General features: G+C 44.5%; 2 protein-coding genes across 7 annotated transcripts in view; both read left to right on the forward strand.

Moving 5' to 3' along the window:
• The window catches only part of LOC117737790 (transcription factor COE3-like), a 192,574-nt gene extending 175,717 nt beyond the window's left edge, over positions 1-16,857 (forward strand). For 3 of the 6 annotated variants that reach the window (XM_034543972.1, XM_034543973.1, XM_034543976.1), the window contains 6 exons: positions 4,291-4,356; positions 5,086-5,257; positions 10,912-11,068; positions 15,913-16,002; positions 16,247-16,377; positions 16,826-16,857. In XM_034543972.1, coding sequence (XP_034399863.1) covers positions 4,291-4,356; positions 5,086-5,257; positions 10,912-11,068; positions 15,913-16,002; positions 16,247-16,377; positions 16,826-16,857 — 648 coding nt within the window. Of the gene's footprint in view, positions 1-4,290; positions 4,357-5,085; positions 5,264-10,911; positions 11,092-15,912; positions 16,008-16,179; positions 16,378-16,825 lie in introns of all 6 variants that reach the window. The other 3 variants (XM_034543974.1, XM_034543971.1, XM_034543975.1) reach the window with 3 other exon arrangements.
• A 3,471-nt stretch (positions 16,858-20,328) lies between these two features.
• Positions 20,329-25,295, forward strand: LOC117737254 (golgin subfamily A member 6-like protein 22). Its single transcript, XM_034543024.1, has 3 exons — positions 20,329-20,396; positions 24,815-24,995; positions 25,038-25,295. Exons 1-3 carry the CDS (start codon positions 20,329-20,331, stop codon positions 25,293-25,295), a joined length of 507 nt encoding a protein of 168 aa, XP_034398915.1.
• The last annotated feature ends 1,462 nt before the right edge of the window (positions 25,296-26,757 follow it).

Genomic DNA, 26,757 nt, shown 5'->3' on the forward strand with positions numbered 1-26,757 from the left:
TACACGTTAAAGTACTCCAGTATAGTTAAAGTACTCCGGTACACGTTAAAGTACTCCAGTATAGTTAAAGTACTCCGGTACAACGTTAAAGTACTCCAGTATAGTTAAAGTTCTCTGGTACACGTTAAAGTACTCCGGTACACGTTAAAGTACTCCAGTATAGTTAAAGTACTCCGGTACAACGTTAAAGTACTCCAGTATAGTTAAAGTACTCCGGTAGCAACGTTAAAGTACTCCAGTACACGTTAAAGTACTCCGGTACACGTTAAAGTACTCCAGTATAGTTAAAGTACTCCGGTACACGTTAAAGTACTCCAGTATAGTTAAAGTACTCCAGTACACTTTAAAGTACTCCAGTACACGGTAAAGTACTCCAGTACACGTTAAAGTATTCCGGTACACGTTAAAGTACTCCAGTATAGTTAAAGTACTCCAGTACACGTTAAAGTACTCCGGTACACGTTAAAGTACTCCAGTATAGTTAAAGTACTCCGGTACACGTTAAAGTACTCCAGTACACGGTAAAGTACTCCGGTACACGTTAAAGTACTCCGGTACACGTTAAAGTACTCCAGTATAGTTAAAGTACTCCGGTACACGTTAAAGTACTCCAGTATAGTTAAAGTTCTCTGGTACACGTTAAAGTACTCCGGTACACGTTAAAGTACTCCAGTATAGTTAAAGTACTCCGGTACACGTTAAAGTACTCCAGTATAGTTAAAGTACTCCGGTACACGTTAAAGTACTCCAGTATAGTTAAAGTTCTCTGGTACACGTTAAAGTACTCCGGTACACGTTAAAGTACTCCAGTATAGTTAAAGTACTCCGGTACACGTTAAAGTACTCCAGTACACGGTAAAGTACTCCAGTACACGTTAAAGTACTCCAGTATAGTTAAAGTACTCCGGTACACGTTAAAGTACTCCAGTATAGTTAAAGTACTCCAGTATAGTTAAAGTACTCCGGTACACGTTAAAGTACTCCAGTATAGTTAAAGTACTCCGGTACACGTTAAAGTACTCCAGTATAGTTAAAGTACTCCGGTACACGGTAAAGTACTCCGGTACACGTTAAAGTACACGTTTGAATCACCTTTGTAAGATCCAAAGGAGCACCAGGAGCCGGTTTAGGTTTTTATCTGGGGACCTGGTCTCGTTCCTCAGTATTAGTCTTATTCCATCCATCCATTTTCAATGCCGCTTATCCTCATTAGGGTCGCGGGGCGCTGGAGCCTATCCCAGCTGACATAGGGCGAAGGCAGGGGACACCCTGGACAGGCCGCCAGTCCATCGAGGGCACATGTAGGGACATACAACCATTCACTCTCACATTCACACCTATGGGACATTTAGAGATCAATGAACCTGCAGCATGTCTTTGGACTGTGGGAGGAAGCCGGAGAGCCCGGAGAGAACCCACGCTGCCACGGGGAGAACATGCAAACTCCACACAGAAGGACCGCTCCGACCGGGAATCGAACCCGCGGCCCTCTTGCTGTGAGGCCACAGTGCTAGCCACTACACCACCGTGCAGCCTATTAGTCTTATTGTTTATTTTATTTATTATTATATTTTTTTTGTTTATTTGATACGGGACAGTGCACTTAATAACATTTCTGTAAAAGTTAGCCAAGAGGCTATTTTTCATCGTCCCAAGAGGCAGATGTTATGAAACATATGGTTTTAGTATTACTATTATTAGTTTAATAATAACAATTATTGTAATAATAATATTTATGTTGTTTATTTTTATTATTCTTAACACCCTGGACAGGCCGCCCTCGATGGCCTGGCGGCCTGTCCAGGGTGTCCCCTGCCTTCGCCCTATGTCAGCTGGGATAGGCTCCAGCGCCCCGCGACCCTAATGAGGATAAGCGGTATTGAAAATGGATGGATGGATGGATAATAATCATTTACATAATAATCATGATATTTCTAATATTGACTATTTTAATAATAACAATAACAGTATAATAATAACAAAATATATTATTTTCAATAACAATTATATTAATAATATATATTGTTTATTTTATTAATAATAATAATAATAATAATAATAATCATTTGAATAAGAATCATAATTTTCGTAATAACAATGACTATTTAAATAATAATAATCAGCATCATTCGTATAAACCCACATGACACTCTAGTGTCTCCTCCTCGGCCTCCTCGGCCTCCTCGCTGCTGTAATACCTCGGGGAGCTCCAGCAGAGGCCTCCACCTCCCCACTGCTGCTCCTCTGGGACTCCACACCTCCTCTTCATCCTCCTCTTCATCGTCCTCTCCATCAGCGAGTGTGTGATGTGTTGTCACCTGAGGCTGCGTGTGAACACACACACCTTGTTTCACACTCTGTGTCCTCTCTCCTTCCTTCATGTTTCCTTTCTGTTGCTCAATTCCTTTTTTCTTCTCCTTTCATTCGTCCTTTCAGTTTCTTACTTTTATTTCTATTTTTACTTCCTTTCCTTTCCTCGTCTGCTTTTATTCCCTTTCCTTTGTTCCTTACTTTCCTCGCCTTCTTTTCATATCCCTTTTTCTTATTTCCTTTCCTTTCTTACTTTCCTTGCCCTGTTTTTCTGTTTAGTGTCCTTCCCATTCTTTCTAGCTGTTCTTTTATTTCCTTTTGTTACTTTCATATCTTTCTTTTCCTTTTCTCTTGTTTCCTTCCTTCACATCGTCTACACTTTTGATCATTTCCTTTCCTATCCATGTGATTCCTTCCTCTCCCTTTTCCCTTATGTTCCACCCCATTCATGTTTGCTTCCCCCCTTATTCCTGGTCTTTCCTCTTCCACCCCCTCCTCCTTTGTGTGTGTGTGTGTGTGTGTGTGTGTGTGTGTATCTATTTATCAGTCCTGTTATTGTTATTAACAGCCATCGCCGCGGCGCCCCGCTGGGCTGCCAGCGCTCAGATTGGACACTTCCTCTCCTGTGGGCTGATGGGAAAACAGCCCCGGGGCACGTGTGTGTGTGTGTGTGTGTGTGTGTGTGTGTGTGTGTGTGGGGGGGGGGGGGGGGGGTCTGCATTGTTAATGGCTCTTCTTCTTCTTTTTTCCTGCCCTCCGGGTACAAACACTCATCCATCCATTTCTTGGTAGCCATCGGCGGCCATTTTGGATCCGATGGACGGTCTCTCAGGTGTTAAAACACGTGACGCCAACTCGAATGCATTTAAAATGAGCCCCCCCCCCCCCCCCCCCCCCCCCCCCAGCTGCTCTGATTGGTCGGTTCTCCTCTGAGGACGTGCTTCATGACATCTCTCAGTCACCGGGAGGTCAGAAGGTTTCAGAGGGTTCTGATTGGACCGATGGGTTCCCTTCTAATCCAGTGAATAGGATAAGATCTAGCTTCTCAAATGTGAATATTTGCCGCTTTTATAGTAAATTAATTATATTTAGGTTTTGGTTCAATCTCAGACTGCAAATAATAAGTGGACGTCAAGGTTTTTTTTATAGTTTAACAACCAGTGAACAGGAAATGACCACATGTGGTCTGAGGAGGAGTGACGTAGAGACGGCGTATACGTCTCTGGTGTCGACCTGTCAATCACCTTTAACACATGAGAATGTAGCTTTAGACTTCTATACAACCAGAGGAGTCGCCCCCTGGTGGTCAGGAGAGAATGCAGCTTTAACACATGAAGCATAGACTTCTATTCAACCAGAGGAGTCACCCCCTGGTGGTCAGGAGAGAGAATGCAGCTTTAACACATGAAGCATAGACTTCTATTCAACCAGAGGAGTCGCCCCCTGGTGGTCAGTAGAGAGAATGCAGCTTTAACACATGAAGCGTAGACTTCTATACAACCAGAGGAGTCGCCCCCTGGTGGTCAGGAGAGAGAATGCAGCTTTAACACATGAAGCGTAGACTTCTATACAACCAGAGGAGTCGCCCCCTGGTGGTCAGGAGAGAGAATGCAGCTTTAACACATGAAGCGTAGACTTCTATACAACCAGAGGAGTCGCCCCCTGGTGGTCAGTAGAGAGAATGCAGCTTTAACACATGAAGCGTAGACTTCTATACAACCAGAGGAGTCGCCCCCTGGTGGTCAGGAGAGAGAATGCAGCTTTAACACATGAAGCTTAGACTTCTATACAACCAGAGGAGTCGCCCCCTGGTGGTCAGGAGAGAGAATGCAGCTTTAACACATGAAGCTTTGACTTTGATTTCCTGCCATTTTGTTGACCATGTTGGCATCTTTTCTTCGTTGAAATGAAACGTGAACTCTCTCTCTCTCTCTTTTGTCTCTCTGTCTCTCTCTCTCTCTCTCTCCCTCTCTCTCTCAGGAGGTGCTGTTGAAGCGAGCAGCCGACCTGGTGGAGGCTCTTTACGGGATGCCGCACAACAACCAGGTGAGTAAGCAGCAGCTTCACGTCGACCTTTGACCTCCTGCTGGGATGATTCTGCTCCTCGTGGTGCACCGACCAGACTTTCTGACCTCTTAAGCCGCCTCCCACAATCCACGGCTGTAATTATAGAACGAAACGTACTTTAAAAACAAAGTCCTTCACTTTAATCTGGTTCTACACAATTCGTCACCTTGAGAGTTCAAGTAATTTACTTCCTCAAATGACTCAATTAATTCTCTGGAACTCACCTGCGGGGCTTTTACAGCAACTTATTTAACTCGTGATTCACTTCTTAAATTAAACTTGTTAAACGGAACCAGGACACGGTGCGTTCACTGACACTCAGGAAAAACCAGCTACCTCTCAACGCTGACAATGAGGGCTCAGATTTATAATCCAGTTCTTTGATTTAAATCAAGTTATTTGGTTGTGTTTCAATCACATTTAACTCTTGAAACTCTTTGTTAAATATATACAAAATAAAATAGAAGATTAGCAGTAAAATAATTATATATATTTTTTTAAGGTGTTGAAAAAGTATTTAAATATTTAAGTCTCAAAAAATTGTGAGCTTATGATGCAGTCACAGAAAACAACGCTGACATTATTATAATATTATAAGAATAATATAATAAGAATACTAACTCTTTCAAAACACCAAAAGATTATATTTGAATTAAAATATGAACCCACCGGACAAAACATTTACACATTGATTGGAATCCCCCCCAGGAGATCATCCTGAAGCGGGCCGCCGACCTCACGGAGGCGCTCTACAGCGTCCCTCGCAGCCACAACCAGCTGCCTTCTCTCACTGGCTCCGCCCACTCGGGGATGATGGGCGTGAACTCCTTCAGCAGTCAGCTCGCCGTCAACATCTCCGAGGCCTCGCAGGCCGACCAGGGTGAGGGCTCGCCACTACCCATGATCCTCTGGGGCAGGGGGGGTATGACAACTTCACTGTGGAGTTCAGTTCAGTTAAGTTCAGCAGAGTTCATTAGAGACCAGTAGAGTTCATTTGAGACCAGTAGAGTTCATTAGAGACCGATAGACTTCATTGGAGACCAGTAGAGTTCATTAGAGACCAGTAGAGTTCATTAGAGACCGATAGACTTCATTGGAGACCAGTAGAGTACATTAGATACCAGTAGAGTTCATTAGAGACCAGTAGACTTCATTGTAGACCGGTAGACTTCATTGGAGACCAGTAGAGTTCATTGGAGACCAGTAGAGTTCATTAGAGACCGATAGACTTCATTAGAGACCAGTAGAGTTCATTAGAGACCAGTAGACTTCATTGGAGACCGGTAGACTTCATTGGAGACCGGTAGAGTTCATTGGAGACCAGTAGAGTTCATTAGAGACCGATAGACTTCATTAGAGACCAGTAGAGTTCATTAGAGACCAGTAGACTTCATTAGAGACCAGTAGACTTCATTGGAGACCGGTAGAGTTCATTGGAGACCGGTAGAGTTCATTAGAGACCAGTAGACTTCATTGGAGACCGGTAGAGTTCATTGGAGACCAGTAGAGTTCATTAGAGACCGATAGACTTCATTATAGACCAGTAGAGTTCATTAGAGACCAGTAGACTTCATTAGAGACCGATAGACTTCATTAGAGACTAGTAGACTTCATTAGAGACCAGTAGAGTTCATTAGAGACCAGTAGACTTCATTAGAGACAGATAGACTTCATTGGAGACCGGTAGAGTTCATTAGAGACCAGTAGACTTCATTAGAGACCAGTAGAGTTCATTAGAGACCAGTAGACTTCATTAGAGACAGATAGACTTCATTATAGACCAGTAGAGTTCATTAGAGACCGGTAGAGTTCATTAGGGACCAGTAGAGTTCATTAGAGACCAGTAGACTTCATTGGAGACCGGTAGACTTCATTGGAGACCGGTAGAGTTCATTAGAGACCAGTAGACTTCATTGGAGACCGGTAGAGTTCATTGGAGACCAGTAGAGTTCATTAGAGACCGATAGACTTCATTAGAGACCAGTAGAGTTCATTAGAGACCGATAGACTTCATTAGAGACCGATAGACTTCATTAGAGACCAGTAGACTTCATTAGAGACCAGTAGACTTCAAGAGAGACCGATAGACTTCATTAGAGACCGATAGACTTCATTAGAGACCGATAGACTTCATTAGAGACCAGTAGAGTTAATTAGAGACCAGTAGACTTCATTAGAGACCAGTAGAGTTCATTAGAGACCGATAGACTTCATTAGAGACCAGTAGAGTTCATTAGAGACCGATAGACTTCATTAGAGACCGATAGACTTCATTAGAGACCAGTAGAGTTCATTAGAGACCAGTAGAGTTCATTAGAGACCTATATACTTCATTATAGACCAGTAGAGTTCATTAGAGACCAGTAGAGTTCATTAGGGACCAGTAGACTTCAAGAGAGACCGATAGACTTCATTAGAGACCAGTAGAGTTCATTAGAGACCAGTAGACTTCATTAGAGACCGATAGACTTCATTAGAGACCAGTAGAGTTCATTAGAGACCAGTAGACTTCATTAGAGACCAGTAGAGTTAGAGTTCATTAGAGACCAGTAGAGTTCATCAGAGACCAGTAGAGTTCATTAGAGACCAGTAGACTTCATTAGAGACCAATAGACTTCATTAGAGACCAGTAGAGTTCATTAGAGACCGATAGACTTCATTAGAGACCGATAGACTTCATTAGAGACCAGTAGAGTTCATTAGAGACCAGTAGACTTCATTAGAGACCAGTAGAGTTAATTAGAGACCAGTAGACTTCATTAGAGACCAGTAGAGTTCATTAGAGACCGATAGACTTCATTAGAGACCGATAGACTTCATTAGAGACCAGTAGAGTTCATTAGAGACCGATAGACTTCATTAGAGACCAGTAGAGTTCATTAGAGACCGATAGACTTCATTAGAGACCAGTAGAGTTCATTAGAGACCGATAGACTTCATTAGAGACCGATAGACTTCATTAGAGACCAGTAGACTTCATTAGAGACCAGTAGAGTTCATTAGAGACCGATAGACTTCATTAGAGACCGATAGACTTCATTAGAGACCAGTAGACTTCATTAGAGACCAGTAGAGTTCATTAGAGACCGATAGACTTCATTAGAGACCGATAGACTTCATTAGAGACCAGTAGACTTCATTAGAGACCAGTAGAGTTCATTAGAGACCGATAGACTTCATTAGAGACCGATAGACTTCATTAGAGACCGATAGACTTCATTAGAGACCGATAGACTTCATTAGAGACCAGTAGAGTTCATTAGAGACCAGTAGACTTCAAGAGAGATGTCCTTAAAAGCATTATTGTTTTCTCCTTCTTGTTCTTCTTGTTCTTGTGTGTGTTTCTGTGTGTGTTTCTGTGTGTGTGTGTCTGTGTGTGTTTCTGTGTGTGTGTGTGTGTGTCTGTGTGTGTTTCTGTGTGTCTGTGTGTGTTTCTGTGTGTGTTTCTGTTTGTGTGTGTGTGTGTGTCTGTGTGTGTCTGTGTGTGTTTCTGTGTGTGTTTCTGTGTGTGTGTGTGTGTGTGTTTCTGTGTGTGTGTGTCTGTGTGTGTTTCTGTGTGTGTGTGTGTCTGTGTGTGTGTGTGTCTGTGTGTGTGTCTGTGTGTGTTTCTATGTGTGTGTGTGTCTGTGTGTGTGTCTGTGTGTGTTTCTGTGTGTGTGTGTGTGTGTGTCTGTGTGTGTGTCTGTGTGTGTGTCTGTGTGTGTTTCTGTGTGTGTGTCTGTGTGTGTTTCTGTGTGTGTTTCTATGTGTGTGTGTGTGTCTGTGTGTGTGTCTGTGTGTGTGTCTGTGTGTGTTTCTGTGTGTGTGTCTGTGTGTGTGTCTGTGTGTGTGTCTGTGTGTGTGTCTGTGTGTGTTTCTGTGTGTGTGTGATGGCGATGAAGGAAACATCAGATCTGTGTTCGCTCGGTTTCAGTCGAACTCGAGTCGACAGGAAGCAGATAGAGCTGCTTTTTCTCCCCAGACCCCCCCAGACCCCCCAGACCCCCCTAACCCCCCCAAACACCCCAGACCCCCACCCCTCCCCTACTAAACCATCGTCTGCTTTTCACATCGGCAGCGAACACCTTACAGGGCTCTATGAGGTCATGGGAAACAAGGAAATTCATAACTCGGTAGTTTATGTGTGCGCCGGGCTCTCCGGTCGGAAACATGACGCCCCCCGCCCCCCCCCCATGTGAAGTGTGAAATGGCTCGCAATTACACTCCGTGATTAAAACATTAATAAAAACTTCACCTCGTCTTCGAAGACATCAGCTCGTCCTCACGGAGAGGAAACACAGGTGGACGCTGCTGTGGCGATGAGAAGCTTCAGTCTTTAGATGAAGGGGGGGGTCAAAGGTCAAGAATGAAGGAAGTTAGGATACATTTGACTGCATTGTCGCTGCAAACTAAATAAACACATGAAGAAGCTTCTCCGAACATCCAAGAATAACCCGAAGAGCCTCAAACACACGTTAGAGACACAGAATATTCTATCAAAATAGTTTCCTCGTGAACTGGAAGTCGTCAGGAACACGTACCCAGCTCCTCTGCAGCTCCTCTGCAGCTCCTCTGCAGCTCCTCTGCAGCTCCTCTGCAGCTCCTCTGCAGCTCCTCTGCAGCTCCTCTGCAGCTCCTCTGCAGCTCCTCTGCAGCTCCTCTGCAGCTCCTCTGCAGGTTCTGGGAGACCCTGAGCCCGGTAAAGGTCCAGAGTTCACCTGCAGGGAGTTCTCCTGCAGCAGGAACCTAAACTGCGTGTTTCCATTCGCAGGATGTGATCCGCTTCCATTACGTTTCATTGTCCTGACATTCAGCTCTGGCGTGCGGCCGCTGCCCTGACATGTGTTTCCCATTCGCCGGCTCCCCCCGCCCCCCCTCACCCCCCTCGCCCCCCCTCGCCCCCCTCGCCTCCCCGGGCAGCGCTCCATCAGCCGCTCCTGCTGGGAATCGCGTTGGCCCGAACCAGGAAGTGGGGGAAAGTGGACGGGGGAGGGGGGCAGCTGTAATGTGCTACTTGGCACACAGTGGGCTCCACTCGTCAGTGGGAACTCGGGAGCCTCTTGAGGGGGTCAGAGGTCAGGAACATTGGTATTCAATGCATCTTGGATGAGGGTCAATCAACAGAGGCGGGGGGGAGGAGGGGGGGGGTGTTGAGGTAAGTACAGCAGATGGGGGGCGGGAGGGGAGGGCGGAGCTGTCTTCGAGGTCACAGCGAGGAGGTTCGATGAGATGGAGCGCAGGTTCCTTGTAAACCAGGACCCGACCCGGGACCCGAGGGCTGCATTAGCTCGGAAAACACATGGCGCATCATCATCATCATCATCATCATCACCACCACCATCATCACCATCATCATCATCATCATCATCATCATCATCATCATCATCACCATCATCATCATCATCATCATCATCATCATCACCATCATCATCATCACCACCACCATCATCACCATCATCATCATCATCATCACCACCACCATCATCACCATCATCATCATCATCATCATCACCATCATCATCATCACCACCACCATCATCACCATCATCATCATCATCACCACCACCATCATCACCATCATCATCATCATCATCATCATCATCATCACCATCATCATCATCACCACCACCATCATCACCATCATCATCATCATCACCACCACCACCATCATCATCATCATCATCACCATCATCATCATCACCATCATCATCATCACCACCATCACCATCATCATCATCATCATCATCATCACCATCATCATCATCATCATCACCACCATCATCACCATCATCATCATCACCACCATCATCACCATCATCACCATTATCATCATCACCACCATCATCACCATCATCATCACCATCATCATCATCATCATCATCATCACCACCATCACCATCATCATCACCATCATCATCATCACCATCATCATCATCACCACCACCATCATCACCATCATCATCATCATCACCATCATCATCATCACCATCATCATCACCATCATCATCATCACCACCATCATCACCATCATCACCACCATCATCACCATCATCATCATCACCACCATCATCACCATCATCACCATCATCATCACCATCATCATCATCACCATCATCATCATCATCATCATCACCACCATCACCATCACCATCATCATCACCATCATCATCATCACCATCATCATCATCATCACCATCATCATCATCATCATCTTCATCATCGTCATCATTAGACCGGGTTTCTCTGGTTCCCTAGAAAGTGCTTGTGGTGGAAAATAGGCGCTGCTTCCTGTTATTTACCAACATCAACATCAACATCAACAACACATGAGAACTTAAACGGTTTTAGAATGATGTACAAAGTCTTTTGTGTATTAAGCTGAAAAGAAGGCGGTAGTAAAAGTTGCACTTTATTTCCTCTTTATAAATATTTTTCTACATTTACATTTCAAAACATACAAGAAAGTCTTCAAACTAGAAGCATCAACAATAACAACGGGATGAGATGTTTTATTTTGGCGGGGCTCTGTTGACCCTCCTGTGTTTCCCTTCGCAGGTTACTCCCGTAACTCGAACAGCGTGTCTCCTCGCGGCTACGTGCCGAGCTCCACGCCGCAGCAGGCCAACTACAACACCATCACGTCCGGCATGAACGGGTACGGGGCCGGGATGACCAACCTGGGGGTCCCCGGTTCCCCCAGCTTCCTCAACGGATCCACCAACTCTGCTTACGCAAGTGAGTCCGCTTGGAACCTTTCTTTCATAGGAACCCAACCTCGTCCGACCGAGAGAGAGAGAGAGAGAGAGAGAGAGAGAGAGAGAGAGAGAGAGAGAGAGAGAGAGAGAGAGAGAGTGGGAAAGCAAGGAACCGCTCCAGCTGTCCGGGTGGAAAACTTTAGGGTTCCAAAACACACTTCGCTACTTATCAGGGAGCGACTCCATAAAGGGGAGGAGCTAACGGCGGCTTTTAGGGAGGAAACCATCTCCGTTCACAAGTCAGACATTGTTCGGGAAAGTTACGTCAATGAAGGAATTCAAGTGTCGGTTAAAAGCAGTTGAAGTGTCAGTTGAGGCACTGAAAGGCCTCAGAAGGCGGCACAGGTTCTGGTCCAGGTCCTGGTCCAGGTTCTGGTTCAGGTTCTGGTCCAGGTTCTGGTCCAGGCTCTGGTCATCTCACGTCTAGACTACTGTAACTCCTCCTTCAGGTCTACCTGCTAATGCCATTCGACCTCTACAGCTCATCCAGAATGCAGCTGCTCGACTGGTCTTCAACCTCCTAAATTTACCCACAATCCTCAGCTCCTCCACGACCTTCACTGGTTACCGGGACATGGTCTAACCTCACACCCAGGACATGGTCTAACCTCACACCAGGACATGGTCTAACCTCACACCAGGACATGGTCTAACCTCACACCCAGGACATGGTCTAACCTCACACCCAGGACATGGTCTAACCTCACACCAGGACATGGTCTAACCTCACACCGATGGTCTAACCTCACACCAGGACATGGTCTAACCTCACACCCAGGACATGGTCTAACCTCACACCCAGGACATGGTCTAACCTCACATCCAGGACATGGTCTAACCTCACACCCAGGACATGGTCTAACCTCACACCCAGGACATGGTCTAACCTCACACCAGGACATGGTCTAACCTCCCACCAGGACATGGTCTAACCTCACACCAGGACATGGTCTAACCTCACACCCAGGACATGGTCTAACCTCACACCCAGGACATGGTCTAACCTCACACCAGGACATGGTCTAACCTCCCACCAGGACATGGTCTAACCTCACACCAGGACATGGTCTAACCTCACACCCAGGACATGGTCTAACCTCACACCAGGACATGGTCTAACCTCACACCAGGACATGGTCTAACCTCACACCCAGGACATGGTCTAACCTCACACCCAGGACATGGTCTAACCTCACACCAGGACATGGTCTAACCTCACACCCAGGACATGGTCTAACCTCACACCCAGGACATGGTCTAACCTCACACCCAGGACATGGTCTAACCTCACACCAGGACATGGTCTAACCTCCACCAATCAGCTTGTAGCTCCTTCACTTCGAGCTAAACAACAAAGTCAGACTGTTTGCTGTGCTGGCTCCTCATTGGTGGAACGAGCTCCCCATTGACATCAGGACAGGAAGTCTCTACAGACTAAAACACATCTTAGTGACTACACCTTGAATAGGGAAGGTAGAGCTGTAGTAGCACTTTAGTAGCACTTAAATGTCTCTTACCGATAGCACTTTGTAGTTTAACACTTTAGTAGCACTTTAATGTCTCTTACTGATAGCACTTTGTAGTTTAACACTTTAGTAGCACTTAACTGTCTCTTACTGACAGCACTTTGTAGTTTAACACTTTAGCAGCACTTAAATGTCCCTTACCGATAGCACTTTGTAGTTTAACACTTTAGTAGCACTTTAATGTCTCTTACTGATAGCACTTTGTAGTTTAACACTTTAGTAGCACTTAACTGTCTCCTACTGACAGCACTTTGTAGTTTAACACTTTAGCAGCACTTAAATGTCTCTTACTGACAGCACTTTGTAGTTTAGCACTTTAGCAGCACTTAAATGTATCTTACTGACAGCACTTTTTAGTTTAACACTTTAGCAGCACTTAAATGTCTCTTACTGACAGCACTTTGTAGTTTAGCACTTTAGCAGCACTTAAATGTCTCTTACTGACAGCACTTTGTAGTTTAACACTTTAGCAGCACTTAAATGTCTCTTACTGATAGCACTTTGTAGTTTAACACTTTAGTAGCACTTAACTGTCTCTTACTGACAGCACTTTGTAGTTTAACACTTTAGTAGCACTTAAATGTCTCTTACTGACAGCACTTTGTAGTTTAACACTTTAGCAGCACTTAAATGTCTCTTACTGATAGCACTTTGTAGTTTAACACTTTAGTAGCACTTAACTGTCTCTTACTGACAGTACTTTGTAGTTTAACACTTTAGCAACACTTAAATGTCTCTTACTGATAGCACTTTGTAGTTTAACACTTTAGCAACACTTAAATGTCTTTTACTGATAGCACTTTGTAGTTTAACACTTTAGCAACACTTAAATGTCTCTTACTGATGGCACTTTGTAGTTTAACACTTTAGCAACACTTAAATGTCTCTTACTGATGGCACTTTGTAGTTTAACGTTATTGAAGAAATGTTACTTGCTTGATTCTTGTTGTTCTGAGTTTGGACTCATGGTTTAATGCACTTATTGTAAGTCGCTTTGGATAAAAGCGTCAGCTAAATGACATGAAATGTAATGTAATGTAATGTAAAGTAATATAATGTAATATAAAGTAATATAATATAATATAAAGTAATATAATGTAATATAATGTAATATAATGTAATGACATTGTCAGTTGAAGCACTGAAAGGAGTTGAAGTGTCAGTTTAAGTCGAAGAGGAGTTTCAAAATGTTTTCTTTTTAAAGCCCAAATCTACATGGGTGAAGTTAGTTGAAGTGTTTACTGAAAGCAGTTGAAATGTCAGTTAAAGTTTAACTTTAAGTTGTTGATGCGTTTTGGTGAAATGAAATGTGATGTAATGGAGAAGGGAAGAACGTGAGTCTGAAAGCTATTAAAGCGATTATCTCTGATTGTAGAACAAGTAAACACGTGTTAGATATATTTATGTCTTGAGTTTATTGTTCCATCGTGAGACTCTTTTTTATTTGTGTGTTAATTAGGATCAGCTTATCGCCCAATTCTTTAAGTCTTAAATCACGATGTTGAGAAGTCGTCTTTGTTGTTGTTGTTGTTGTGCACAGAATAAAGAAAGTGAGTATAAGGGAAGACTGGTTTTCGGCCTCGTTGCTCCTCTGAAACTTTCCTCTGATTATCGCCGCTCGGGAGGCGCAGGTGTGTTCTGGAGACGGTGAAGTCGAAACTCGCCCGGCGGCGAGCGCTCCGCCGCTTCTTGGCGTCCGCATCAAAGCGCTCGGCGAGGCTCGGCGAGGCTCGGCGAGGCTCGGCGAGGCTCGGCGAGGCTCGGTGAGGCTCGTCCAGGAGGCAGCTCGCGCTCTGTGCCAGGTGGATGTTGTCGTCCCCGGTGACTGAAACAAAAAGGGGGGGGCTCGCATCTCGCCTGGCTGAGCTGCAGCTTCCCTCTGAGTGTGTGTGTGTGTGTGTGTGTGTGTGTGCGTGTATGTGTGTGTGTGTGTGTCGACCGAAAACCGCCACGCATTGTTCCCCTTCCCCCCCTCCTCCCCCCCTCCCCCCTCGACTAACACCACTAACTATCCTCACGTATCCCTCATGCATTCATGCTTTGGGCCGAATCCATTAAAATCAGCTGGAGATTAAAACAAATACAACGAGCATAAAAACACAGAAGGAATGTGAGGAGGAAGAAGGTTCCAGAACACACTGATAGCTTGTTGGCACGAGTCGATGACTCACATGTACCCCCCCCCCCCCCCCCCCCCCTTTCATTTTACGGTTCCATCTCCAAATGCTGGCCTTAAATCGTTCACTGACTCTGGTCCATCATCTCAGAGGATATCTGGGGCCGGACGGGTTAGCCTAGCTTAGCATATTGACTGGAAGCAGAGGGAAACAGCTAGCATGATTTAAAAAACATTTTATTTGTTCACCTTTTTTTTCTTTTGAAACTTATATTTATAATTAAAAGTCTACACAGAAGCTACTCAATTGACTTTGATTTATTTTTGTCAGGGCCAAGAAGTTGATACTCAAAATATCATCATTTTCTCAAACAGTTACGAAACATTACTATATTTTCACAATTTTTATTTTTCATTTTTGTTGCCCCTGCTTCCAGTCTTTAATGCTAAGCTAGGCTAACCGCACCCTGACTCCAGCTCCGTACTGAACACACGGACGTGAGACCGATATCTGAACAGCTCACATGTTGGACTGTCCCTTTAATTAGTCAGGAATGATGTGTTCATTAGAAACACACACACACACACACACACACACACACACACACACACACACACACACACACACACACACACACACACGCCTGCACAGCTTGTGGATGAAGCTGCTGCTCTCAGGTCGGATCAGGTTTGGTTTTCATTTTCCTAAAAATAAAAGTCCTTCAAGTTATGGATCAACTTTGCCAGATGTGCAGCTGTCTTGTGTTTCGGGGCATGTCGGGCCCTCCTCCCCCTCCCCCTCCTCCTCCTCCTCCTCCCCTCCACCTCCTCCTCCTCCTCCTCCCCCCTCCACCTCCTCCTCCTCCTCCTCCCCCTCCACCTCCTCCTCCTCCTCCTCCACCTCCTCGCCCTCCACCTCCTCCCCCTCCCCCTCCCCCTCCTCCTCCTCCTCCTCCTCCACCTCCTCCTCCTCCTCCTCCTCCTCCCCCTCCACCTCCTCCTCCTCCTCCTCCTCCTCCCCCTCCACCTCCTCCTCCTCCTCCCCCTCCACCTCCTCCTCCTCCTCCTCCCCCTCCACCTCCTCCTCCTCCTCCTCCTCCTCCTCCTCCTCCTCCTCCCCCTCCACCTCCTCCTCCTCCTCCTCCTCCTCCCCCTCCACCTCCTCCTCCTCCTCCCCCTCCACCTCCTCCTCCTCCTCCCCCTCCACCTCCTCCTCCTCCTCCTCCCCCTCCACCTCCTCCTCCTCCTCCTCCTCCTCCTCCTCCTCCTCCTCCTCCACCTCCTCCTCCTCCTCCTCCACCTCCTCCTCCCTCTCCACCTCCTCCCCCTCCTCCTCCTCCTCCTCCTCCTCCTCCTCCTCCTCCTCCTCCTCCTCCTCCTGCATGATTCATCTCCATCCGATCGCTCACGTCCTCCGTCTGCCTGCTCGTTGCCCGGTCGGACCCCCCTCGCTCCTCCTCCTCACCTCCTCCTCTCTCTTCCTCTGCTCCCGTAGGCCCTTACTCATTCTCTCCTGTCCATATGGTTTCTGCAGTCAAACAGAAGAGCGCCTTCGCCCCTGTCGTGCGGCCACAGACCTCCCCGCCCCCCACCTGCACCACCGCCAATGGCAGCAACCTCCAGGGTGAGCATCCCACCCCCCACTCCCACTCCCGCTTGTGAGCACCCCCCGCCCCCCACCCACCAGCCTGACGTCACTGTGATGATAAGAACTCTTTAATAGTTACATGTCGGAGGTCAAAGTTGATCCATAACTTCTGGCGCGCAATAAAATAATAAAATAATAATTAATTTTTTCAAACAGACATAAAGGAGGAATTAATTTGCCCAAAAGCCGTTAAATTAAACACATTAGACACATTTATATGTTTTGTGTCATGAATTATTTGTAGTTATTTGTAACTTTTTAAAAGTTGAAGTTCTTTTTCAATACATTTTGTTCATCTTTTGGACTTCAGATAAGAAAGAACCAAACTACCGATGGTTCAACATTAATATGATCTTTGGGGTTAAATTCACGAGCTGAAGCGTTTAGTTTAATGTGTTGAAGTCTGACTGTCTGCTCGTCTCAGCCATGGCAGGTCTCATCGTCCCCCCGATGTGAGGGGGTTCTCAGCCGGATACCCCCCCCCTCCCCCCACCACCACGGATGGCCCCGCCCACCTGAAAAGCCACAAAAGAAACCACCACTTCCCATCGTCCCCCATCGACCGACCCAGAATGCATCACTGCAGCAGAAGAAGAAGATTAATTCGACGTGGAACTTCATCGACGGGCCTCAGAGGAGGTCAGAGGTCAGAGGTCAGAGGTCAGAGGGGTGAACTGTGGGGAGGACGCTACAACGTCGTGTGAGTTTTAGACTTCAGAAGTCTGCGCAGACCACCGGGAGCTTCTGTTTCACAGCTTGGATCTCATTGGCTGAAAAGTTAAATTACAGGTTGATTTGAAGTAAAGAACATTTTAGATGTGTTGCGTAATCCATCACAGTAATCTATTACTACATTATTTATCTTTTCTTAAATGGAGGTCTGCTCGGGTCTGAAACCGAGACCAGGACCTGTAGTCCGGTACTGGACCCACCTGAACTGGACAGGTGAGGTTTTTATTTGTATTCATTTTTTAATCCAAAGAAATTAACTCATATAATTACACAAACAATATTCATGTTTAAAAAAGGCTTCCAGTGTTTTTGCACATTTTGATTAATTTATTCCAAATTGATTATTAAATAATTAATTGTATTTATTTAAGTTCAGACTTCTTCTCATGCTTCACCTTTTTAAAAACATCATCATGCAACAATAAATGAAGACACAATAGTAAATATGATTTATTATTATAAACCAAAGAGTATTTGGTTGTGTAGTAAATGGACTAAAATATGCAAAGCAGCTGTCCTTAAATACTTTATATATTAGAAATACTTTAAGTGATTCAGTGCGCAGTATAACTGTGTGTTTGTTCTCTTAGTAAATATTATTATTATATGAAAACGTTCTCTAGAACCTCCCATTGGTTCTCCGCACCAGAAGCTCCCGCTGGTCTCCAGAAACCAGTAGAAATAAAACCGTCAGACGGTTGATTTACAATCAGAACTCTTCCTAGTGCCCCCCCCCCCCCCCCCCCCCCCCCCCCCCCCCCCTAAAGATCAATCACGTCCTCGAGCTTCTTCCTTTCTGTTTCATAGCTTTTAACAATGTTTGCCTCATATTCTAAAACGGAGGGAAATGCAGTAATTTTCTGAGCTCGAGAAATAATTAACAAACTTCCTGCGGAGATAAGAACAGAACACATTTTATTATTTTTTAATTTTTTTGATTTTTAATCCAGTACAATAGTTCTGTTTGGCGGGTTGTGTCGAGTGGTAGATTTTAACCAGAAAAAGCTTGCAGCAGTTTTAATCACATTTAGGTACCAGATGTTCTTGTTATTCTTCTGATTGTGCTTATTTTATATGTATTTATAAAAAGTATGTTTTGGGGAGCTCCTTTTTTTCATTTTTTTTTGGGTGATTTTAGGCCTGAATGATAGTCTCAAATATATATATATGTAAACACATTTGATGTCTTAATACCTTTTAGATATTGTAAAAAGAGTGAACAAGTGAGAGGAATTAATAACCCTTTTGTAAAAACAAAACAAACAAAACAACGTCCCGACGTGGTCACCCTGTTTTTGAAAGCAGGACGTAAAAAAACACACTAAAAAAAACGCTTTCATCACTTTTGTACAAAAAAAATGCTTTTACGATATGATATTTAACTTTTTGTAAACAGCATAATTTGTGTTTTCCCTGGTTTTTCTCGTCCTTTGTGTATTATTGTGAAATGTATAATCATGGTTATTTCTTAATGCACTATTTTTGTTGGGGCACTTAATAATAATAATGCATTTAAGCAAAAAAGAAGGAAAAAAAGCTAAAAGTAACAAAAAAAGAGAAGAAGAAGAACGATATGCACCGATATGTTTTTCCTGCTGTTGGGAAACGGCAAAAAAATCCTCGTCATGTGAAATTTTTATATTTCAGAAGCTTATAACGTCATAATACTCCTCCACTCTTTCTTTTGGACCGAGTGCATCTCTTGGTTTTCGGTGTTCAGAAGACAATATTTTATCCATCTTTAAATATTAGACGTCGACCCTCGTCTTCGTGTTTGTTTGTTTGTTTGTTTGTTTGGTGAGAACAACGTTTTTTGGGTCCCCGATCTCAAGGAAACTTCCATGGATGTCGTCGTCAATCTGGATCGTTGACTTATGCAACTGTGTTCCCGTCCTGTGAACGCTCCTCTTTTCTGGGGCCAAACGGAGAAAAATAAGGTACAAAAAGTCGCGTTCGACAACACAACGTCTTCTCTTTGTTTCACAAAGTTTTAGCTCTGCAGACGATGTCGTTGACGAGTCGCCAGTCAAACCCTCAGGTTCCCCCCCAAAACATTAAGTTTGCAGAAGAAAATGCTAAGTTAGCAGTTAGCCTCCCGGATTCTGTTGCTATGTCAAACGGCGTCCCCTACATCTCACAGGGAGGTACTGCAACACGATGAGGGACGTTACGCAATACTTTTTCATTTACAAGATTTGGATATCAAATTGCACAAATCTCATAATTTCGAGGCGCAATACTAAGAAATTAAATTACGAGATCTGCATTTCAAAATAATGAGAGAAAAAAATCTAATACATTTCCAGATTTATATAAAATCGGCATGATGAAGACGCCTTTAAATTAAAAAAAGAACATCTGCTCGTATCTCAGAATTGTGTTGAAGCTAGAAATAAAAGTCTCTTCAGGATCACAATCTTGCAGAAGAAAAACAGATGTTTTCTACATTTAAAACATCTTTATTTCACAAGAAGAAAAAGACTTAAACTCCGATTCACACTTATCTCTGATTTAACATCTGTCCGTTCCTCTAGCGACCAGCTCAACGTCAACGTCCGGCTTTTCAAAATAAATCTGCCTTTTCTTTTCTTTTTGCTCACCGTTGTAGAAAGTTTTGCTTCTCACCGTTTTTTTTCAGCCATGTTTTAAAAGAAACTGCAAAGTTTTTACTTTTTTCGATGTTTTACTTCAATGTGAAAGAGGGCAGAGGTACTGCATCTTTGTGAAATATGAAATATATCATCAAAGTATATCAAAGCACAATGTTTAATGAACGTGTTTAGAATCTCTGGCCATGCTGTAAATAGATGCATGTGTTGTTTTCTCTTCTTTTCCTGTGATCAGTGCTTTTTGTACAGAAACAGTCTAATAAAGTTACATTTGGCTTCAACGCAGTTGTCAACAGTCTGTTTGTAAAGAGTTAAAGAGTTTTAAAAGGAACTTTTCACCATCGATCCAAACTCCTTTCAGAGAAGAAGTATTTTAAAAGCATTACTTCTTAATTCTTCTGGAGCGAACTAACGTAGCGTGACGTCAGACGTGGTTTTGTACTCAGATATGACGCGTGTGAAGCTCGTTGTCATGACGACACGAGCTCACGTTCACATCATGAAGAGGGAAAGAGTTCAGGTGAAGAATATGAATATGAACGTTTTTAAAGTTTTTATTCACAATGATACACAAACGTCTCCAGAGATGTTCTATAAGGACGAGACTGTCGGAGTGGAGCCGACGTGGATCAGATCCCTCAGTGAGACCAGCAGGTAAAACCATCAGCGCCTTAAGGAGAACCACGTGGAGGTCTGCGTGGGGGGACGGGGTCCAGGGGGGTCAGACTCGTGTTGACAGTCAGAAGTTTAGAGACGGCTTTGATGAACCTAGAGCGACGAGCTTCATTTATAATGAAAACACACACATCATCTCTGATTAGGAATTGTTACGTCTATTTAAGAACCGGCCTTTTTATTAAATATACGCAGTCAGATTAGCTACATGTCAATCATCTTTGCTGCTTTTTGGGGTAAAATGTTCTGAATGTAAACGTCACTGAGTTTCTGTCGGTGACGTTGTTTAAGGAGAAGAGAGGAGCATGAAGGGCGTCCACACAGGGAGAGGTCATCAAAGGTCAAAGGTCACCACTGGTTAGTGAGGGACACATGTTACACAAAGGGAGAGGAAGGTCATCAAAGGTCAAAGGTCACCACTGGTTAGTGATGGACACATGTTAGACAAAGGGAGAGGAAGGTCATCAAAGGTCACCACAGGTTAGTGAGGGACACATGTTAGACAAAGGGAGAGGAAGGTCACCAAAGGTCAAAGGTCACCACTGGTTAGTGACACACACATGTTAGACAAAGGAAGAGGAAGGTCACCAAAGGTCACCACTGGTTAGTGAGGGACACATGTTACACAAAGGGAGAGGAAGGTCACCATAGGTCAAAGGTCACCACAGGTTAGTGACACACACATGTTAGACAAAGGGAGAGGAAGGTCATCAAAGGTCACCAAAGGTCACCACAGGTTAGTGACACACACATGTTAGACAAAGGAAGAGGAAGGTCATCAAAGGTCACCACAGGTTAGTGAGGGACACATGTTAGACAAAGGGAGAGGAAGGTCATCAAAGGTCAAAGGTCACCACTGGTTAGTGAGGGACACATGTTACACAAAGGGAGAGGAAGGTCATCAAAGGTCAAAGGTCACCACAGGTTAGTGACACACACATGTTAGACAAAGGGAGAGGAAGGTCATCAAAGGTCAAAGGTCACCACTGGTTAGTGAGGGACACATGTTACACAAAGGGAGAGGAAGGTCATCAAAGGTCATCACTGGTTAGTGATGGACACATGTTAGACAAAGGGAGAGGAAGGTCATCAAAGGTCAAAGGTCACCACAGGTTAGTGACACACACATGTTAGACAAAGGGAGAGGAAGGTCATCAAAGGTCAAAGGTCACCACAGGTTAGTGACACACACATGTTAGACAAAGGGAGAGGAAGGTCATCAAAGGTCAAAGGTCACCACTGGTTAGTGAGGGACACATGTTACACAAAGGGAGAGGAAGGTCATCAAAGGTCATCACTGGTTAGTGATGGACACATGTTAGACAAAGGGAGAGGAAGGTCATCAAAGGTCAAAGGTCACCACAGGTTAGTGACACACACATGTTAGACAAAGGGAGAGGAAGGTCATCAAAGGTCAAAGGTCACCACAGGTTAGTGACACACACATGTTAGACAAAGGGAGAGGAAGGTCATCAAAGGTCAAAGGTCACCACAGGTTAGTGATGGACACATGTTAGACAAAGGAAGAGGAAGGTCATCAAAGGTCACCACAGGTTAGTGATGGACACATGTTAGACAAAGGGAGAGGAAGGTCATCAAAGGTCAAAGGTCACCACAGGTTAGTGAGGGACACATGTTAGACAAAGGAAGAGGAAGGTCATCAAAGGTCACCAAAGGTCATCACTGGTTAGTGAGGGACACATGTTAGACAAAGGGAGAGGAAGGTCATCAAAGGTTAAAGGTCACCACAGGTTAGTGAGGGACACATGTTAGACAAAGGAAGAGGAAGGTCATCAAAGGTTAAAGGTCACCACAGGTTAGTGAGGGACACATGTTAGACAAAGGAAGAGGAAGGTCATCAAAGGTTAAAGGTCACCACAGGTTAGTGATGGACACATGTTAGACAAAGGAAGAGGAAGGTCATCAAAGGTCAAAGGTCACCACAGGTTAGTTCAATTCAATTCAATTCAGTTTATTTTGTATAGCCCAATATCACAAATCACAAACTCCCCTCAGAGGGCTTTACAATCTGTACACATAGACATCCCTGACCTTTGACCTCACATCGGATCAGGAAAAACTCCCCAAAATAACCTTTGACAGGGAAAAAAGGGAAGAACCCTTCAGGAGAGCAACAGAGGAGGATCCCTCTCCCCGGATGGACAGATGAATAGATGTCATGTGACCAGATGAACAGAGTTACAGAGTTACATAAACACATTACATGAATATGACAATGTATGAATGGAACTCCAATCCATGAAACAGAAGGAGGTAGAGAGGAGGGGGGCGGGGCATCAGCAGGGCCAATGGGAGGCCGGCTCACCAGCATCAGACACCTCCAGGTCCAATGGACCCTATGAGACGTGAAGTCACAACGACTCCGGGGAGGAAGCAGAGTTAATAAGGTGCAATGGAGAGATGTCAATTCATCCATAAGGAGAGAGAGAAGAGGAGATAGGTGCTCAGTGTATCCTAAAACATCCCCCAGCAGCCTATAAGCCTATAGCAGCATATCAAGGGGCTGGACCAGGGCAAACCTGATTCAGCCCTAACTATAAGGGCTATTAAAGAGGAAAGTCTTAAGTCTATTCTTGAATGAGGTGACTGTGTCTGCCTCCAGGACTGAAAGTGGAAGCTGGTTCCATAAAAGAGGAGCTTGATAACTGAAGGCTCTGGCTCCCATCCTACTTTTTAGGACTCTAGGAACCACAAGTAGCCCCGCATTTAGTGAGCAGCTCTCTAGTGGGGCAATATGGTACTACAAGCTCCTTAAGATATGATGGTGCATCACCAATCAAGGCTTTGTAGGTGAGGAGAGGAATTTTAAATGTGATTCTTGATTTTACAGGGAGCCAGTGCAGAGCAGCTAATACAGGAGTCATGTGATCTCTTTTCTTAGTTTTTGTGAGTACACGAGCTGCAGCATTCTGGATCAACTGGAGGGGCTTAAGAGACTTATTAGAGCAGCCTGATAATAAGGAGTTGCAGTAATCTAGTCTGGAAGTAACAAACGCGTGAACCAGCTTTTCTGCATCTTTTTGAGACAAGATGTGCCTGATTTTTTAAATATTACGTAGATGATAAAATGCAGTCCTTGAGATTTGCTTAACGTGGAGTTAAAGGACAAGTCTGGGTCAAAGATAACTAGAGATTCTTTACAGTGGTGTTGGATGCCAGGGCAATGCCATCTACAGAAACCACATCACTGGTTAGTGATGGACACATGTTACACAAAGGGAGAGGAAGGTCATCAAAGGTCAAAGGTCATCACTGGTTAGTGATACACATGTTATGATATCCTGAAAGGAGATGTGGTGAGAGGTCCTCTCAGAGCGTGATGAGTGCTCTTTAGGGTCAGAGGGTCTGAAGGTCTAAATCAAGCCGGTGGTTCTGAACAGGAAGTCTGGTTTCCTTTGAGGAGGACCAGAGCGGGCCGGCTGGGGGGGTCTGCTGAGGCTCTGTTGACCTCCACTCCACCGTCAGCCCCTTGAAGAGCTGTGGCTTTAATCACTTAATGTCTTATATCAAACTACATATTACATTTGTGTTCACTAATGTTTGTTTAACAATATACTTTAATATTACCTTTTTATTATATTATTAAATATTCATGAAAGACGATGCTCTGAAACTGTGACTTTAAGACTTTTTAAAGAAATAATATAACTTGACAATAAGAATTTATTGACGATATACTATAAAGAAAGTCAAAGTATGTTATAAAAATATCATAACAGTATGTGATATTAAGTCATAATCAAATCTGATGCATTCATAACAAGTAATAGTATCTTATGTCATTCCATAGTATTTTATTAAAAGGATATATTATGGTATGAAGTCGTAAAAACTAAAAGTATAGCTCTTCATAAACAGAAGAAGTCAGAATAATTCATATCTTTATTATCCTAAAAAGATAATGTATAATATGTCATACAAATCAATTAATGATAACAAAAATTATAAATCAATATCGTAAAAATGTTCATAAAATAGAATATAATTGAAGTCATAACATGGCATTTTATTGCAAGCCATGAAAAGTAATACAACAAGTAATTTTCATAAAAAAGTAATAAAAAGTGTTTGCTTAGTATGTAATACAAACGCCTTAAAAGTAATAGTATAGCATTTAATAAGTCATGAAAATGTCATAAAAATCCGAAATAATATTTATTTTGGAAAGTCATAAAAAGCCCCTCGTAAAGTATTTAATTAAAACGTAAAAGTTTTGTATGTAGTCGTAAAAATTCAAAGCCCGGCACGTCATAAAGATGTCATTAGAAAGTCAAACAATAGTCATAGCAAATAATAAAGATTAAAAAGTATCGTAGGTCAATAAAGTGTCAATTAATAGCCGTATCATAGTTTAAAGTTCTCAGATTAATTAATAGAGCTACGGGACGGGAGAAGGTCCAGGAGAAGGTCCAGGAGAAGGTCCAGAAGAAGGTCCAGAAGAAGGTCCAGGAGAAGGAGAAGGTCCAGAAGAAGGTCCAGGAGAAGGTCCAGGAGAAGGTCCAGAAGAAGGTCCAGAAGAAGGTCCAGGAGAAGGTCCAGGAGAAGGTCCAGGAGAAGGTCCAGAAGAAGGTCCAGGAGAAGGTCCAGAAGAAGGTCCAGAAGAAGGTCCAGAAGAAGGTCCAGGAGAAGGAGAAGGTCCAGAAGAAGGTCCAGGAGAAGGTCCAGGAGAAGGTCCAGGAGAAGGTCCAGAAGAAGGTCCAGAAGAAGGTCCAGGAGAAGGTCCAGGAGAAGGTCCAGGAGAAGGTCCAGAAGAAGGTCCAGGAGAAGGTCCAGGAGAAGGTCCAGAAGAAGGTCCAGGAGAAGGTCCAGGAGAAGGTCCAGGAGAAGGTCCAGGAGAAGGTCCAGAAGAAGGTCTAGGAGAAGGTCCAGGAGAAGGTCCAGGAGAAGGTCCAGGAGAAGGTCCAGAAGAAGTCTCTGCCGTGTTTTGGTTTCCGGTAATCGTTGAAGTATTTCCTAATCCGGAGGGGTGGGGGGGGTTTGGGCCGAGCGATGATGTCACCGCTGCTCCCCGTACGTCTGCGCTCTTAAAGAATTAGACCGTTTCCTGTGAGCGGATGATGTCATTGTGATACGCCTGCAAGCCCAGTTTGAGGGTTTTCTGTCCGCCTGTGTAGGCTGATGGCGCTGGAGGAGGGATGTGGATCACGGACCGGGTTCTGATGTGGGTCCATCAAACCGAACCCTACCGGTTTGGTCAGGTGTGTGAGTCTGTAAGACCTGGAGTAGTCCGGTCTCTGACAGACCAGGTTCAGGAGTAGTCCGGTCTCTGACAGACCAGGTTCAGGAGCAGTCCGGTCTCTGACAGACCAGGTTCAGGAGCGGTCCGGTCTCTGACAGACCAGGTTCAGGAGCGGTCCGGTCTCTGACAGACTGACAGACCAGGTTCAGGAGTAGTCCGGTCTCTGACAGACCAGGTTCAGGAGCGGTCCGGTCTCTGACAGACCAGGTTCAGGAGCGGTCCGGTCTCTGACAGACCAGGTTCAGGAGTAGTCCGGTCTCTGACAGACCAGGTTCAGGAGTGGTCCGGTCTCTGACAGACCAGGTTCAGGAGTAGTCCGGTCTCTGACAGACCAGGTTCAGGAGCGGTCCGGTCTCTGACAGACCAGGTTCAGGAGTAGTCCGGTCTCTGACAGACCAGGTTCAGGAGCGGTCCGGTCTCTGCTGCCCCAAATACTCACCCAGGAACAAATGTGGATTAATAACGCCCCTTCCCCCTGGAGAGTCCTCCTCCTCTTCCTCTTCCTCCTCCTCCTCCTCTTCCTCCTCCTGCTCCTCCTCCTCTTCCTCCTCCTGCTCCTCCTCCTCTTCCTCCTCCTCCTCCTCCTCCTCCTTCTCCTCCTCCTCCTCTTCCTCCTCCTCCTCCTCCTCCTCCTCCTCGTGCTCCTCCTCCTCCCCCTCCTCTTCCTCCTCCTCCTCCTCCTCTTCGTGCTCCTCCTCCTCTTCCTCCTCCTCCTCCTCCTCCTCCTCCTCCTCCTCCTCCTCCTCCTCCTCTTCGTGCTCCTCCTCCTCCTCTTCCTCCTATCTGTTTGTGTGACTTGATCCCTGGATGCTATTGTTATATTTATATTTTAGGATGCTATTGTTATATTTATATTTTTGGATGCTATTGTTATATTTATATTTTAGGATGCTATTGTTATATTTATATTTTAGGATGCTATTGTTATATTTACATTTTAGGATGCTATTGTTATATTTATATTTTAGGATGCTATTGTTATATTTACATTTTAGGATGCTATTGTTATATTTATATTTTAGGATGCTATTGTTATATTTATATTTTAGGATGCTATTGTTATATTTATATTTTAGGATG

This window comes from Cyclopterus lumpus, chromosome 10 (genome assembly GCF_009769545.1).
Source record: "Cyclopterus lumpus isolate fCycLum1 chromosome 10, fCycLum1.pri, whole genome shotgun sequence".
NCBI classification, from domain to species: Eukaryota; Metazoa; Chordata; class Actinopteri; order Perciformes; family Cyclopteridae; genus Cyclopterus; species Cyclopterus lumpus.